General features: G+C 49.1%; 1 protein-coding gene across 22 annotated transcripts in view; it reads right to left on the bottom strand.

The window, feature by feature from the left end:
- Positions 1-17,985, bottom strand: part of EIF4G3 (eukaryotic translation initiation factor 4 gamma 3) — a 56,444-nt gene extending 38,459 nt beyond the window's left edge. For 6 of the 22 annotated variants that reach the window (XM_039367758.1, XM_039367771.1, XM_039367759.1 and 3 more), the window contains exons 1-2: positions 4,488-4,916; positions 1,753-1,828 (exon numbers count right to left, since the gene is read on the bottom strand). In XM_039367758.1, the coding sequence (XP_039223692.1) occupies positions 1,753-1,828; positions 4,488-4,498 (87 nt within the window). In that variant the 5' untranslated portion in view covers positions 4,499-4,916. Of the gene's footprint in view, positions 1-1,752; positions 1,829-4,487; positions 4,928-17,734 lie in introns of those variants that run through there. The other 16 variants (XM_039367748.1, XM_039367751.1, XM_039367749.1 and 13 more) reach the window with 8 other exon arrangements.
- Positions 17,986-18,242: the final 257 nt, after the last annotated feature.

The raw sequence follows: 18,242 nt of genomic DNA, 5'->3' as shown, positions 1-18,242 counted from the left end.
GCAGCCTGGGGATTTAGCTCAAAGGAGGGAGCCACACCATAGCCCATCTTCCTCAGCAGCCCTGGTCTCTGGCTCCATCCTTCAAGCTATCCCAGCGGGAGAGGCAAGGCAACCCCCGGCAGTGTCAAGTTTGTACCACGTGTGAACGGGGAAAGATGCTCACCCACATTTTGTGGGTCGTTCTCTTTTCATTTCCATGTGACACCTTCCTCCAACTGAATGCAGCCCGAGGCTGCCTTCCGCTCTCCAATTTTATCAACAACGATCAATTACTTTCTATCTACAAGCCAGGGCTTTTTAACGTTGCTATTATATTTAATTCACTTTTTCCAGTGAAGGACTTCCTCCATTTGGGAAATGCTGGCTATTACCAAAAAACAAAAACAAAAAACCAACCAGTGAGTACTACCTACAAGATAATCCCACCCTTTTCTGCAAATAAATAGGAAAGGGACCCCGAGGTGAGCTTTCAAACAACTACGCTGGTCTCTGGGCGTGAAGTGGTGAGGAAAGCCGTGCTGATTTTTTAAAGATCCAGGATGCCCACTTCCCCATTAGCAGTTTCACTTAATCCGCTCTAAGGAAAGTATTAATTGGGGGGAAAAATGGTTGGCAATTATGCTTACTCCCACCCAGCTAGTTTTCTTGCCTTGATGCTGATATATTTCTTAAAAATGCCGCCGGGTCAGCCACGGCTCATAGCAAAATGGATTGCCCTCCTGACCCACATCTCTCACGGAAAAGGGACCGTGGCTGGAACAGCCTTCCTTCCTAATTCTTTTCCGGGTGGGAATGGACTCTTCCTGCAAGGAGGAACCCCGGGATGACTGGAGGCCTCTCCCCAGCGCTTGGAGATCTGCCCCAATAGGACCCTGGGTTCAAGAGGATGATGGGAATTCTTCCTCCTCTGGCTCTTCCCACCAATCCTCTTCCAAAACTCAAACCTGGACTGAGCTCAAAAGACTGTTATCTTTTGCGCAGCTCATTCCCATTCGATCTAAAGGGATCCAGTTCTGAGGCACATCGCGACAAGAGAGGGATCAGAAAGCAGGTGGTCTGGACCGGGCCCTGCTCTCCAAAGGTTCGAGGGCCAGAGTATTTCAAAGCACATCATCCATCGACAAAGAGTCCAATTATGAATTGCTTTCCTATCTTTTTTATCGTTTATCAACGTCTGCAAACATTGTTCAGATTCTAGAGCTTTACGTCAAGGCAGTGGTTCTCAACCTTTTTCATGCCGCGACCCCCCCCCAACCGGTCGTTAAGTCGAGGACTACTCAACTGGTGCAGCACCGTTTGCAGAAGGGGACTTTTGGTGGGCTCAGCAGGGCAGAGACAGCCTGGACAATTCCTATTGGCTTTTGAAAGCCAATAGAATTAGGCTCTATTCAAGAGAGTCTATTCTATTGGCTTTCAAAAGCCAATAGAATAAAAGGGAGCAGCACAGCTGAGGAAAAGGGGGGAAAAAATGGCGGACTGCGTTGTTTGGCGACCCCCATGAAATGGTTGTTCGACCCCAAATGGGGTCCCGACCCACAGGCTGAGAACCACTGCGTCAGGGGAACCCTGCACGCACCCAGGCCTATTCCTAAACCTGCCAAGTGTCAAGAACTGCAGTGGTTACGCCAAGCATTCCTCATTCTCTGCAAAAGGAAGGTGACACTCCCCTCGGTCATCAGAGCATCCCCCACCCACTCACCCCCCCCCAAAAAAAACTCTTGGCAAAAGCAGCTCATGCCGTTTTCTCCTTACCGTGCTGTACACAGCCGAGACGGTGGGAGTGAAGATCCGATCCTCCAGGGGCTGCTGGACAGGACCCCGGGGGATTCTGCAAGACAACAAGTTAAGGAAAAAAGACAAAGAAGAAGAAAAAAAAAACCCACAAAACTGAAAGAAAAATATGTTTTGTACAAACGACCTTACGTCTGCCTCTTAAATCGGGAGAAGCCGAGGCCACCAACTGTTACACTCACACAGGAGCCAGAAAAAAGGTTAGTGCAGACTGAGTTCTCCTGCTTATGAAGTCGATGGGATATGAGGAAGTCACAACGGACGACGGGGAAGATGAAAACCAACCGTGTATTTTTTTGTGAGGCAACACAGCCAGCCTCCTTTTCAGCGGCCGGAGGACACGTTTGGCCAAGGGCACAGAAACGGGAGTTTCTGGTGCTTTCCACGAACTGTCCCTTTTTGTCTTCCTTAACAGTTCTGGGAACCAGAATTACCTTAATAAGCTGACAAAGGCGCCATTAAATCCGCTGCCCCAGATAAACAATGGAAAGCGCCGTTACAATCCAGAATATGCCCTCTGAACTGCAGGTAAATGCCCCAGAAAAATATCCCTAGTTGTGGTTTCGGGAAGGAATCAACGCGCAGATTCTAGGGAACGTTCTCCGCTGCTTGTAAGATACTGCTCTGCTTTTTAAAAGATGCCGGGGACTCACTAGCCAGGGCTTCAGAGGAGATTCTGCAGGACTTTCCCCACCCACTGAGACCGACACAGGAAACTACAGCAGGGGGTCTTCAAACTTGGCCCTTTTATGACTTGTGGACTTCAGCTCCCAGAATTCCCCCAGCCAGTGGCCGTGCTTGTGGCTACCACTGCTAGGGAGTCTGGGAACTGAAGTCCACACCTCTGGATGGTAGGGAGTTTAAAGACCCTTGGTTTGGGGCAGGGGTCTTCAAATGTGGCCCTTTTATGACTTGTGGACTTCAGCTCCCAGAATTCACGTGCCTGGCTGAGGAATTCTGGGAGCTGAAGTCCACAAGTCATAAAAGGGCCACGTTTGAAGACCCCCTGGGCTACAGCAACAGAGAAGGCTTTGATGGGTCGCTGGCTAAGCAGCACCTGGTCAGCCAGGTGACAACCCTACATGAGGAATAAACACTCATTCTTTTCAAAAGCACCAAGGTTCTCTGTCCTAGTATCAAAGCCCTCCTTTCAGCTAACGGATTTGGGAGAAACTTCAAAGCTAAAAGTATAACCGACACCAAGGGGAAGACAAATGTTCTCCACAGCTAACCCCTGACAGCTCCGTCTCAGGAAAGATGGGCACGGACACCACAAAATTAACACAACAACACACCTTGCAGCATTCTCTGTCCCCACAGCCCCTCAAGTGGTGGGGATTAAAATCCTTCGCTTTCCAAAACTACGGAATACGCACAACGGTCGGCTTAGTGCCCGTTTGAAGTTACGACGGCGTTGGGAGAAAAAAGTGACTTAGGGCCCTTTTTTCACACTTACGACCGTGGCATCATCTCCCACGATCACGTCCTCAAAATTCAAACGCTTGGCAAGGGCAACTGGTTCATATTTACGACCACTGCTGTGTCCCAGGATCGTGGGATTCCCCCTTTGCACCCTTCTGACCAGCAAAGTCCATAGGAAATCTGGATTCCCTTAGCGACAGCGTTACTAATTTAACAATCGCAGTGATTCAGCTGACAAACGTGGCAAGGAAACGTCATAAAATGGAGCAAAACTCTCTCAACAAACTTCTCACTTAGCAGAAGTTGTGAAGCTCAATTGTGGTTGTAAGTTGAGGACTACCCAACAAAAATGCGTATAGGCCATGGTTTTCCCAGTTGCAATGTAGGGCTGTGAAAGTTGGACTGTAAGAAAGGCTGAGCGGCAAAGAATGGAGGCCTTTGAATTCTGGTGCTGGAGAAGACTCCTGCAAATCCCCTGGACTGCAAGGCGATCCAACTGGTCAGTCCTGGAGGAGATCAACCCCGACTGCTCTTTAGAAGGTCAGATCATGAAGCTGAAACTCAAATACTTTGGCCACCTAATGAGAAGGAAGGACTCACTGGAGAAGAGCCTGATGCTGGGAAAGATGGAGGGCAAGAGAAGAAGGGGACGACAGAGAAGGAGGTGGCTGGATGGAGTCCCTGAAGCAGGAGGCGTGAGCTTAAATGGACTCCAGAAGATGGTAGAAGACAGGAAGGCCTGGAGGAACCTTGTCCATGTGGTTGCGATGGGTCGGACATCACTTCGCAACTAACAACAACCCGTATACAAAAGCTTCTTAAAGCTCCATGTCAATCAGGCCTATCTACAAATCTCCCTTGCGGTACCGCCACAGGCCAACTTGGATAAATAAACTAAGTTTCTAAGATCCAGATGGATCTTTCCAAAGAGGGTGATTTCCACCAGGCCACCCCAGAAAGAGTCCAAGCATCAGCCAAGGCAAATTTTCTCGGATTTTGCTAGCACTCGGTTCTTTTATCAGTCTCACAGCCTTCCCAAGAAGATCCTGCGCAGGGACAGCTGCTCTTAACACAACGGAGAGGGCAATGTCGCAATCTGAGGCATGCAATACCTCCCAGCAGGCAGAGAAACGCTCTTTTGCTTCTCCAATTTATAGGCCTTTTAAGTGCTAAGAAAAAAGAACGAACCAGGTTTTCGATGGGCATTATTAATACCCACGTTTGAGATATCAACAGAGGTAGGAGAAAGACGGCAAAAACCTTGACAAACTCACCTCACACACATTGCCTCACAGAGAAGTTGGGCGTCTGTGTCGAAAAAGCACTTCCTGAAGAGCCCACGATCTCAGCCTCAGCTGCCCAGCTTCCCTACGTCAAGCTGAGGTCCGTTTCCTCCAAATAATCCCGCAGGATTTTCAGCCGGTTCAGGAAACCCCATCGTGAGCCTGCAAGTCCTTGACTAAAACCGCAGTTCCGACTTTTGAAGGGAAACCTGAGCTAACAAACAGGCGCAGGTCTTAAAAATAAAAAAAGAGCCCGTCATGTGACATGTCATATCACGGAAAGGGGCCGGTGACACAGCAAAACACGTGTGGCTCTGCAATTTGAAACTCGAGACACACGACACTAATGCGTAAGGTTCATGAGCTCAGAAAACGGAGTAAACAAAAGGGACACTTTTTTTTCTCTGGAACCTCTTTTTATATCCTTCCTCGGCTTCCGGCAACGCACGACAAAACTTCGGCGGCTTAAGTGAGCCATTTGTTAAGGGAGGTCTGCCCCATTTTACCACCTTCCTTGCCAGCTGACTCATATTTACGACGGTCGCAGTGTCCAAGGATCACGTGATCCCATTTGCAACCTCCTGACAAGCGAAGTCGGTTACTGGTTTAAGAACACGGTTGTTAACCAAAACGGGCTTCCCTGGCGAGTTTGCTTGTCCCAAAACGGGGTCACGTGACTCCGGGACGCTGCGACCGTCGTAAATGTGAGTCAGTTGCCAAGCATCCGAATGTAGATCACGTGATCGTGGGGATGCTGGAAAGGCTGTTAAGTGTGAAAAAGGGTCCTAAGTCCCTTTTTTTCAGTGCCGTTGTAACTTCGAAACGGCCGCCGTAAGTGTGAAAAAGGGTCCTAAGTCCCTTTTTTTCACTGCTGTTGTAACTTCAAAGCGGCCACTAAGCGAGGACTATCTGTTTTCCCCGTTTCCTCCTTGAGAAGCAATCCTGCCATTTGTTGTCCGGCTTCCTCATTTGCCACTTAAGAGCGACATCTATTCGGCAAAGCCCTCCTCCCCGGGGATACTAACCAACGTTCGCTAAGGCGACCGTCCAAACACTGGCAGGAAGGGCCAGGATAACATGTGCTGTCACATGCTAACATGTGCTCTGAGGCAAGGGGACAAAGCTCGCACCTTGGGCCGATTTAAAATAAATAAATAAATGAAGTTAAACTCTCAGGATCTATTTCTACAAGCCAGAGGGAGCTGAATTGTGTTTAGCTAATGACATCCTACGAGTGAACGTAGAGAGAGATGGGAGGGAATAAATCCATCCTGCTCTCTCTAAAGTAAAAGAAAGAAAGAAAGAAAGAAAGAAAGAAAGAAAGAAAGAAAGAAAGAAAGAAAGAAAGGAAGGAAGGAAGGAAGGAAGGAAGGAAGGAAGGAAGGAAGGAAGGAAGGAAGGAAGGAAGGACACCAGATTAACACTGCTATCATGTCCCCCCTTGTCCTTCTCTTCATTAAACTAGAATTGGGGATGTCTAGTTTAATGAAGAGAAGGACTAGGGGTGACATGATAGCAGTGTTCCAATATTTCAGGGGCTGCCCCAAAGAAGAGGGAGTCAAGCTATTCTCCAAAGCACCTGAAGGCAGGACAAGAAGCAACGGGTGGAAACTAATCAAGGAGAGAAGCAACCTAGAAATAAGGAGAAATTTCCTGATAGTTAGAACAATTAACCAGGGGAACAACCTGCCTCCAGAAGCGGTGGATGCTCCAACACTGGAAGCTTTTAAGAAAAGACTGGCGAGCCATTTGTCTGAAATGGTATAGGGTTTCCTGCCTAAGCAGGGGGTTGGACTAGATGACCTCCAAGGTCCCTTCCAACTATTATTATCATTATTATTATTATTATGCTGTTGATAGTGATTTAGTCCTAGGAAACCGTCCAACAACACATCTCCAATTACAGGTAATCCTCAATTTACAAGAGTTTACTTAGTGACTGTTCGAAGTTACGGGGGCACTGGAGAAAGTGATTTAAGACCCTTTTTCACATGTATGAAAGTGATTTAAGACCCTTTTTCACATGTACGACCATTGAAGCATCCCCACGGTCACGTGATCAGGATTCGGACGCTCGGCAACTGACTCATATTTATGACGGTTGCAGTGTCCGGGATCTTGTAACCCCTTTTTCACAACCTTCTGGCAAGCTTAGCCAGATTCACTTCCCAACCGTATTTACTAACTTAAAACAACCATCGTTTCACTTAACAACTGAGGCAAGAAAGGCAAAATTCACCTAACAAATGTTTCGCTTAGCAACAAAACTTTGGCCTCCATTGTGGGTGGAAGCCGAGGACGACCTGTAACTTTTTGGGAAGGAAAAAAAAAACAGTTTTGGAGAGAAAAAACTGCTGGTCAAACAGCTCTGGTTGAGAAAGGCTTTCGTGATTTCTACCTCCGTTTTCTTGTTTTTTCTCCCCTTTCCTTTGCTACTAAACCTGGACAACTGCTCCTTTCCAAATCCTAAGCCTTCATCTGCATCCGTCACCTGCCAGCACCCTCCACCTCCTCGGAAGCCTTTGCAACCCGTCACAACACCTGGGACACCTGAGCCATCACCCTGCAGGTGGAAAGCAACGATTCAGCTCATCCCACAAGCCGGGAGAGCAGCTCTGCTCAGCCCCTTGGTCCACACCGGAGAATCCACGCTACGCTTACCGTCCAAGTGGCCTACAGACTAGGGGCAGACAGGCATCCCGTGGTCACAGCCAGGAGCCCGCACGGTGGAGGAGTCCCGTCACCTCGCACTCCGAGAGGTGGCTTTGCTTTCATATCCGGAAAAAGCAGCTTCGAAGGTGCCAGGATGAGGGCCACGACCTCAAGAACTGCCCTCTCCAGAATGTCTCCGTCCCTTGTCTATCTTTCCTCGGCCCAGCTCGGCCCCAGACGAGGCACGTAGCCCAGAGTTTGGACAGCAGCAAGCAGCACTTTGGACAGCACTAAATGTCTGGCCAGACTTGAGTTGCATTCAGATTTGCTTATTGATTAGGCATCCGGTCGTTGATTTATTGCTTCAAGGACCGTTGACTTTCTTGGTAATCTACGATTTAAGACTTTTTAAGCATTTTTGGGGTGAAGTGTTCCAGGTCCCTCTAGGAAGAAAGGAGGGAACTGTAACGAGAACAGTTTAACAATAGGAATTCAACAGATGGATGAGGCCATCAGCTTTGTCCTTGCTTGCACTTTATCCTTGCTTGCACACCAGGAGCTCGTCACTCGGAAACCAGGGAGAGAGAATTTAAAAAGAGGGTAAACTGCTCACACCAATACACAGCGAGGGGTCCCTGGTATTCTCTGAGCTTGCTTGTTTTCTTGCAGATGTTCCATTAACGTCCGCAAGGGTTAGGGCGAACGCCTGCAAGGAAACACGCAAGCTCAGAGAGCAGCAAGGACCCCTCATTTCAATTCTGGGAGCTGAAGTCCACAAGTCATAAAAGGGTCAGGTTTGAAGACCCCCTGGCCTACAGCAACACAGAAGGCTTTGATGGGTCGCTGGCTAAGCAGCACCTGGTCAGCCAGGTGACAATCCTGGACTACAAATGTGATATCAATACGCAGCGCAAGTATTCCACGGGAAATTAACCCAGCCGCACCCCAATCCAGGACTGTTTGAAGGCCAGCAGTGGACTGCTTTCCGTCCAGACGCCGTTCCAGGAGAGCTTCTTCAGGAGATGACCCCACCCAAACGACCTGCTTCCTTAAATTCAGAGAGAAACGGCCTCTACGCTACCATGAGCTCCTGGAACACCAGCCCCGCCGAATCCAGCATCTTTGAAGTGTGCTGGAATACAACTATGACAAGTGGGAGATGATGGGAACCATTGACCGGGATAGAAAAGATTGGGTGTTGCCTTGACGTGGCTGCTCCCGAAGGAGAAAGGCCAAACTGCCCGAGATAGATAAAGGAGGCTGCTGGAGCCACTGAACACCCCCTTGGCAGACCTTCTCCAACCGGTCACTTGAAGCCACGGCCTTCCCAATCTCCCTGAGGATTGGGGCAGAACTTTCCCTCCAGCCAGGGAACCTTTCTTCCCAAGAGCCCCTGGGACTGCTTGAGAAGGAACAATCGGGCTAGGAACTGGGAAGAGAATCTGGGACCATTAACAAAAGACCCGGTCTGAAAGAGTTCTTTGTTTCTCCGGCCACTGCCAGCTTTCTGAATGGCGGAGCGGAGCCAAAAGGAACTGAGCAGGAGGAGGAGGAGAAGAAAGGGATCAACTGGTGGCCCTTTAGGGGACGTCTCCTTGGCTGCCAAGCACCAAGGCAGGAAGAGGCCTCTGCAGAAGCCACACACACTGCCCACCCCAGCGCCAGAGACACAGCCATTGTCTATCTGCAAGCCCGGCTGAAAGGAACGTGCCCTGCTCCGGCACCACCGGGGGGAAACGTGCGGAAGGCAGCATCTCAGCCACAAAGCGCCAGATACGGCAAGCAGCTGGCCAGAACCCCAGCACTCCCGGGCGAAGGAATCTTGCCTAACGCCTTGGGCCAGCTTTCATTCCGGCTTTTTCTGACTGACAATGAAAGACGCTGCCTGGGCCACATCGGGCAAGCGGTGCCCTTTTAATGAAGAGTCAGCCTCATTCCGCCACCCGGCTCACGCCGACCCCGGGAGACTCAAACAGCCAGCAAATGTCACTTCGTCCGTCTGCAACTCTCCTTTGCGGCACCAAGGAATTAATTCCAGGGAAATGCAAAAGGTCGCACGGAAGCCCATTCTCACACGCTATCAACATCTGTGCCCCCAGGGAACCCTTTCCTGCAATCGCACGAGGGCACTTAAAAAAATTCTCTACCCAGTGAAAAGTGACTTCACAGAATACCACTCGCTGTTAAGGAACGGCAAAATAAAAAATAAAAAAACCTACTGTAAACAAATATATGTGTTGGATTATACTCCCGAAAAATCTAATTCAGTGGTTCTCAACCTTTTTAATGCCGCGACCCCCCCCCCAACCGGTCGTAAGTCAAGGACTACTCAACGGGTGCAGCACCGTTTGCAGAAGGGGACTTTTGGTGGGCTCAGCAGGGCAGAGACAGCCTGGACAATTCCTACTGGCTTTTGAAAGCCAATAGAATTAGACTCTATTCAAGAGAACCTATTCTATTGGCTTTCAAAAGCCAATAGAATAAAAGGGAGTAGCAAGGAAAAGGGGGAAAAAAATGCATTGTTTGGCAACCCCTGTGAAATGGTCATTCGACCCCAAATGGGGTCCCGACCCACAGGTTGAGAACCGCTGATCTAATTTGATCATCAGCAGGAGCTTTGTAAGAGGTTTTCATTTCTGGCCTGGTTTTGAAACCATTGAAAAATGAAGCCCAGGTAGTTCATTATGCGGCTTGACCTCCAGAAATAAACCTTGACACAAGTTAATTCTGCAAAATTAAGCCAGAGATTTAAAAAGCAAAACCAAGAACGTTCGTCAAAAAAGGAGCATAACCTGAGAATTTAAAAAGAGCAATAATCTTTTTTTTTTTTCCCCTAAATGGGCAAAGCCCAGAAACTTTAGAGCAGCAACGTTAGCACAGCAGCTCCAAAGTATTAATGCCAACAAGTAAAGAACTGCCTTGGGAGACACCAGCTTGAAATTAAAAGAGATGGCGTCTCACTTACAACCGAAGGAAGAAGACATTAAACATACCATACCTATCCATGGAAAACTGTCTCTGTTGTGGATGTGTTGCTATGCAAACACTGGCTGTATGTAGTCTGGCGGTTTAGAACTCTTGCAAAATTTCACGCATCAAATTCATTGTTAAAAAGTGGAGTGAACGGCTCCATTAAGTCTACAATGCTCTGGAAGATTCCCCTTGCCGAGGTTAAGCTTAAGGTGATATGGCATGCAGGATTCTAACCAGAATGTAGTTGGATTGTGGGTAAAGGTCCCTTTAAACCAGTGTTTCTCAACCTTGTCCATTTGAAGATGTATGGACTTCAACTCCCAGGATTCCCCAGCCACTCATGCTGGTTGGGGAATTCTGGGAGTTGAAGGCCACACATCTTCAAGTGAACAAGGTTGAGAAACACGGCTTTAAACAATATGCTGGCTGATGTGCAATGAGAGAATTCTTCCATCAAGGGGGTACGGGCGCACACCTACCGCAGTTTCGCAGAGAAGGAAGCTAGCAGCTAGTCTACTAAGCTAAACCATCCATGCCATTAAACCAGCCACGAAACCAGTTTTCTCCTCCTTCATGAAACCACACAAAGTTATCACAAACAACGTCTTGTGACATGCTTCCCCATCGCTGTCAAAAAAGATCCAGGGAAGAATGAAAGAACGTGGATGGCATCTTGCTTCTGAAGAAACAATATTTACTTTAGCTACCGTGTGTCTGTGTGTGTGGGGGGGGGACTATCAACTCAAAACTTTCCAGCAAGATATGGAAAGATAAAAATCCTTGTAGGATCATAATGGCAAAGGACCCCACGATTAAGATAAACCAGCATTAAGTTCCAAAGGGTGACTCCACAATCCAGGGGCCCAGCATTAATCTGAGAAACTGAAGCCCTTTCATTCATTTCACTCAACTGGGCAGGCTGCGTATTTAAGGATGAATTCAAAAAAAAAAAAGAAAGAAAGAAAAGAAAAGAAAGAAAGAAAAAGAAAAGAAAGAAAATAAAAACAAAATGAGAAAACATCAAAAGTCAAACTGTTCAGTTTTAGTCCAAACTGGAAACTCTTGAGAATTCCTCCAGCAAGAATTGTTTATTTATATAACAAAATGTTGTAGTTTCTTTATTATAGTGGTTCTCAACCTGTGGGTCGGGACCCCATTTGGGGTCGAACGATCATTTCATGGGGGTCACCAAACAACGCAGTCCACCATTTCCCCCCCCCCTTTTCCTTAGCTGTGCTACTCCCTTTTATTCTATTGGCTTTTGAAAGCCAATAGAATAGATTCTCTTGAATAGAGTCTAATTCTATTGGCTTTCCAAAGCCAATAGGAATTGTCCAGGCTGTCTCTGCCCTGCTGAGCCCGCCAAAAGTCCCATTCTGCAAATGGTGCTGCACCAGTTGAGTAGTCCTCAACTTACGACCGGTTGAGTAGTCCTCGACTTATGACCAGTTGGGGGTCGCGGCATTAAAAAGGTTGAGAACCACTGCTTTATTAGGAAACTTTATCAAGTGAATTGGAATTAAAGATGAAAGGTATCTAACAAAATCCCAACAGTCTTATCAATAAAGAGTAAAAGAGTATTTTGCAATGTGGACTTTCTGGGAGAGGCCATTACACAGATGCCACCACCAAGGCCTAGTGCTGGTTTCCCACAATCTCAGGCCTCCTAAGAGCGAAGCGTCAGCAACTCATCTGGGGTCAAACTGTGTTCAGCTATATAAATAACACTAATACTCATATTGGGAACAGAAAGGAACAATCAACTAATAATAATAATAAAGTTGGAAGGAACCTTAGAGGTCATCTAATCCAACCCCCTGCTCAGGCAGGAAACCCTATATCATTTCAGACAAATGGCTGTTCAGTCTCTTCTTAAAAACCTCCAGTGTTGGAGCATTCACAGCTTCTGGAGGCAAGCTGTTCCACTGGTTAATTGTTCTCACTGTCAGGAAGTTTCTCCTTAGTTCTAGGTTGCTTCTCTCCTTGATGAGTTTCCATCCGTTGCTTCTTGTCCTGCCTTCAGGCGCTTTGGAGAATAGCTTGACTCCCTCTTCTTTGGGGCAGCCCTTGAGATATTGGGAGACTGCTGTCATGTCCCCCCTCGTCCTTCTCTTCATTAAACTAGACATACCCAATTCCAGCAACCGTTCCTTGTATGTTTTAGCCTCCAGACCTCTAATGTGGCTGGCTCAGTCACTGCAAGGGGAGCTGGCCTCTGTTTCACACAACCATCCTTGCTGCTGCATCCTGAACTGACAAAAATAGCTGACAGGTATGAAGAAGCCAACAGCCTCTCTTCCCCTTTTATTCCTTGGTGAAAAAGTCACCCATCCAGGCAGCCAGCAAGCGAGTTTCCTTCCTAGGATCAAGTCAAAGGACAGCAGCTCCAGTGTACGACTCGTTCACATAAAGGGTTATAAGCCATGATCCCTGTATTAAGGTGGCATGAAAACGAACCCACAACTTGCATAACTCGATATCGAGACGGACGAAGACCAGTCCTACCATTTGCATTCCCCACTAAGAAATGCACTACTGTTGCTGGAACTGGGTATGTCCAGTTTAATGGAGAGAAGAACGAGGGGGGACATGATAGCAGCCTTCCCACATCTCAGGGGCTGCCCCAAAGAAGAGGCAGTCAAGCTATTCTTCAAAGCACCTGAAGGCAGGACAAGAAGCAACGGATGGAAACTAATCAAGGAGAGAAGCAATCTAGAACTAAGGAGAAACTTCCTGACATTGAGAACAATTAACCGGTGGAACAGCCTGCCTCCAGAAATTGTGACTGCTCCAACACTGGAAGTTTTTAGGAAGAGACTGGACAGCCATTTGTCTGAAATGGTATAGGGTTTACTGCCTGAGCAGGGGGTTGGACTAGATGACCTCCAAGGTATCTTCCAACTCTGTTATTCTATTATCTCCCACATGATAGCAGTGTTCCAGTATCTCAGGAGCTGCTCCAAAGAAGAGGCAGTCAAGCTATTCTCCAAAGCGCCTGAAGGCAGGACAAGAAGCAACGGATGGAAACTGACCAAAGAGAGAAGCAACCTAGAACTAAGGAGGAATTTCCTGGCAGTTAGAACAATTAACCAGTGGAACATCCCGCCTCCAGAAGCGGTGAATGCTCCAACACTGGAAGTGTTTAAGAAGAGACTGGACAGCCATTTGCCCGAAACGGTGTAGGGTTTCCTGCCTGAGCAGGGGGTTGGACTAGATGACCTCCAAGGTCCCTTCTAACCTTATTATCATTATTATACTGTCCTAAAGGAAGCAACGGTGCGATTTCTCAGTACGCTATCTCTTTATACGGAACTTGATACCACTCTCTGCTTGTACAACTCACACCTGCACAGCCAGAGGTCTTCTGGATTTGGACTGCCTCTAAATCCCCAAAGAATCTGTATAGGCCGTTCTCCAAAACTGCGTATTTATCCTGCTGATGTCGGCCATCAGCAAGACAGCCACCAAGCTTACCAACAGCCCCTCAGCCACCCCAAAAGGACGCATCCAGAGCAGCTTTCAGAGTTCACCTGTCTTCTACAGCCTGTTCGCTCCCTCAGTAGCTCACATTATCTCTGCCTGGGAAGTTCTGGGGTCTTGGCTGCGTTCCTTCGTTTTTTTCTGGCTTTCGCATCCTGCATCCGGTACGTCCCTGCATTTTTCTCTCCGCCGCTGTATACATTATCAAAAAAAAAAAAAAGCCAGATCAGCTGTACCCCACCACCGTTGCAGTGGAGAGGAACATCCTCCGATGCTTCTGAAGGACGACGGCCCTGCTGCAGTTCGTGGAAGGAGAGAGGAGTGGCTGCAACGTTATCACCCTCCCAATAGGATGAACAGTACCAAGAAAGCTGAAAGCGTCTGAATTTCAAACCGACTTGACACAGCTTCCTCTTCTGGAAACGCAGAAACGAAACCGGCCGTCGGGATGGCGGGCTAGGCCCCGGGGCTCTGCTAAACACCAACCACTGTGTGCCGGTGCAGCATAGGACTGCACCAGCCAAACAGGGAGCAGACATCTTTGCTGGCCTTCCAGCTGCCCCAAAAGGAAAGTGCCTTTTGTTTCCTAATGTGTGCCACAGCAAACCACAGCGGGGGAAAAGCTCATCCATCCTCCACTTCCTCCCCCCCCACCTTCCGGTCCTTCCTGTCTTCCCTTGGCCACAGAAACCATCTGGAGATGGACTAGAGAACTCAAGAACTCTGCTCCAGAAGCTCTGGAAGAGGGAAATATATCTCAATTGAGTCCAACTCTCTTTCAGTGGCTATAAGGAATCAACTCAGTGCTAGCCCAATATACCCCTCACTGCTAACTGGGTTTAGCTCTTCACACAACGCATTGCCCGCCTGATTCAGTTAAGCCTGTCATGCGAAGAGAAGCTTTGCAAATTAATCCATCGGAAAGTTTAATGCAAAGTGGTCAGTGAAATTCAGAAGCAGGGCACCCAGTCAATTGTCACAACGCAGGTCTCCACGCTGAGGGGTTACTCTCTTAGCTAGTCCTTGCCTTGACTTGGGAGAAGAGTCAACTCGACCAGTCCACTGCAGGCAGGGATGGAGCCCCAGTTGAATTCACTGCAGCAGCGCCTTTAATACAGGTGGGTGCTGCAAAGTTCAAACTCTCTGCTTTTTCTTTCCTGTTGACCGTTGCCGGCTTACCAGATTCAGACCTCATATCCAAAGGCGAATACAGAAAGAAAGAAATGTAGGTTACAGTGCCCTGCTAATGTTTTCAAGCAGCAATTCCAGACTTCTTGTTCTAAACCGGTGGTTCTCAACCTGTGGGTCGGGACCCCATTTGGGGTCAAACGACCATTTCACGGGGGTGGCCAAACAAGGCTGTCCGCCATTCCCCCCCCCTTTTCTTTGGCCACGCCCCTGTCACCCAGTGATGTATAAGTGGTTGGGGGTCACCACAACATGGGGAACTGTATTATGGGGTCGCAGCATTAGAAAGGTTGAGAACCACTGTTCTAAACTGATCTAATGATCTTTTAACAAGGGAGACATCACTGTGCTTCTACAAACTCACTTGCTCCTTCTGATGACATAGGAAAGGAGAGCTCAGTGGAGCTACGAAACCTATGGTAAGCAAGTAATAGTAATAATAATAGTAGTAAAGTTGGAAGGGACCTTGGAGGTCATCTAGTCCAACCCCCTGCTCAGGCAGGAAGCCCTACACCGTTTCGGACAAATGGCTGTCCGGTCTCTTCTTAAAAACTTCCAGTGTTGGAGCATTCACCCCTTCTGGAGGCAGGCTGTTCCACAGGTTAATTGTTCTAAACTGTCAGGAAGTTTCTCCTTAGTTCTAGGTTGCTTCTCTCCTTGATTAGTTTCCACCCGTTGCTTCTTGTCCTGCCTTCAGGTGCTTTGGAGAATAGCTTGACTGCCTCTTCTTTGGGGCAGCCCCTGAGATGTGGGAAGACTGCTATCATGTCCCCCCTGGTCCTTCTCTTCGTTAAACTAGACATACCCAATTCTAGCAACCGTTCCTGATATGTTTTTGAGTGTGAAACTCAAAAGGCGTCTGGAAGCCCCTTTTCCCACAACTCAAGGGCCGCCTAAAGTCGTTTGCTGACATGGGGCACCTATAGAAATTATATAAGTAAAAATGAATAAAATGTGTTTTATTAATAGGAATGTTTTTTTGTCAGTGGTGGTTCATTTGATCAGAGCTTAGGATAGCTAGACTGTTGAAGAATTTAAATTGGGGGGGGAGACAGATTGGTTATGCAGATCATCCATGAGACAGTACCTTATCAATTACAAGCACTTTCATCTGATGAAGCTCCCACGAAGCCTTTTGGTAAAATACATTAATCAGAAAAGGTACTATCAAACTCCTGATTTTCGCCATCATATACTAACATTTCCTACAGTGCCTCTGTGTGGGTATTGGCCATCTTTCCAAGCCACACTATCTTCACATTCACTGCTGCTGGAAAGTATACATTTAATCCTTATTACCAAAACACAATACTGTGAAATCTCCTAGACCAAAAATCCCAGATGCCAACTAAGTCCTGGAGCATAGAAGAAGCATCTTTCTCAACCTTGACAATTTTAAGGCATGTGGACTTCAACTCCCAGAATTCCACAGCCAGCAATGCTGGCTGTGGAATTCTGGGAGTTGAAGTCCACATGCCTTAAAATTGTCAAGGTTGAGAAACACTGGTATAAACCAAGTGAGGATAAAGCATATGGTCCTCAGTTGAATTTCAGCCAAACAGGAAAACAACTCTGCAGATGTTAAGAGGGTCTGTCATACCTACCTTACTCAGAAGTAGATAAGCCACAAAAAACCCTAAAAAGAAACACTGCATTCAAGTAACTGACTGATATTACAGTGGGCCATACAATCAAGAGAAAAGACTAATTTATTATGAATTCTATACTGACCGGGCTGACAAAGCAAAAATCCTCACTCCTCAGGCACGGATCTAAATTCACAGAACATTCCCCAAACTCAAACACAACCTTTTCCCTCCCCTCCCCACTGCACCCCACACCTTCTCCACACAACAGACCACAATGGACTGACCGCATCTACATATAACAGACCACAATGGACTGACCGCCTTTCAAACACGCTGCTCCCCACACTCCCAATTTCATACTTTCCTTTCTCAACACACTTTCATAGCCATCCTAACCTCATAAACTCCCACCCAAGCAGCCAATACATCATCCACAAATGTTTTGTGTTGTTTTTTTTTTTCCTCCTAAGGGTGACCATTTCGGAAGACGCTTTTCGGATAAACCCTGATCACTCCCCCCCCCTTCTCATCAGAAGCAAACCCTCCCCTAAGAAGACCTAGTTCAGGTTAGTTCCGTGAGATCTGGCCATCTCCCACTCCCACTATTAAACGTAGGGCCTCCACAAAGACAATTTCATACCATTTCATAGGTCTAGGCGTGGAAAGCACACCTCTCCATTCAGAAAATAAAAAGAGCATTACACCAGCAAGGCACCTTCAGTAAATAAAAGAGTTGGCAACCTCTGGCCAGATGTCAGCTTCAACTCAAGAGCCCAAAGACAACTGCCCGTCAGAACAAGGCAGGGTCATCGCCAGGGTTAGCTGGAACACAAATCGGATGCAATTTCTCTCCCACCATCACCGGCACCACTTCCGGGTGTGAATGCTGCATGCCCCCGCCACACCACCACCACCGCACCCCGCAGATCCTCCGGTCCCAACCCAGGGTGTGGATACGCCGGCCCTCCAAACATCCTACTCCTCAAGGCGAGGCACCCTAAGAGGTCTCGCTCTCCTTCCGAGAATGCAGGCGCGGAGCTTCATCCCCCCCCCCCACACTCCTCCTCCTCCCTCTGGCTGCAAAGCGAAAGAGAAAGCGGGCGGGGTGTGGGAAGAGGTCCGTCCAGGAAAAAGAAACGGAAAGGCAAAAAAGAGAAGCCGGGCGAAAAGTCACACCCTCCGGCCCGCCGGGGGCTTGCGGAGAGGAGCCCAAGTTTCCATCCCGCTCCTTCGGGGGAGGCCGAGCGGGGCAGCCGGGCAGCCTGCCTTGCAGAGCGCCGGCCGGCCGGCCCGCTGCCTCCCATCCATCCATCCTTCCGTCTTGCAGCCCCGCCATCTCCGCGCGGGCAAGGATACTGTTGGGGCGGCGGGGCCTGCAGCGCCCTGATGCTGGCGGGGTGAGGCGGCGGCGGAGGACCCGCAGCGGCGGCGGCCGCGGGGGCAGCAGGAGGGGTTCCGGCCACGGCAGCCGGCGGCGGAGGGACGGGAGCAGCGGTAGGAGGCGCCCCGCTGGCCGCAGCCGCCGCCGCCGGGGAAGGGGCCGCTCCGGCCGCCGCCACCGGAGGGAGAGGCGGCGGCGGCGGCCCGCCCGGCCCGGCTCCCACGCCGCTCCCGGGGGAGGGCGCCGTTCCCGCCGCCGCCGCTCCCCCCGCCGCTGCCGCCGCCGCCGCCGCCGAGCCGGGCTTGAGGGCCGCCTTCTGCGGTAAACTCATGGCCAAGCGGAGCCACCACCAGGCCGGGGGCGGCGGCGGCGGCGGGGCGGGGGGCGGGGAGCGGCGGGGCGGGGGCAGCCCGGCGGGCCAGCACCCCCGGCCGGTCTCCGTGACAACGCGGCCGGCCTCCTCCTCCTCTCCTCCTCCTCCTC

This window comes from Crotalus tigris, unplaced genomic scaffold, assembly GCF_016545835.1.
Source record: "Crotalus tigris isolate CLP2741 ecotype Arizona unplaced genomic scaffold, ASM1654583v1 scf7180000020588.15403103151:6194809, whole genome shotgun sequence".
Classification (NCBI taxonomy): Eukaryota; Metazoa; Chordata; class Lepidosauria; order Squamata; family Viperidae; genus Crotalus; species Crotalus tigris.
Note: the sequence above shows the minus strand (reverse complement) of the source record. Positions and strands in the feature narration are given on the sequence as shown.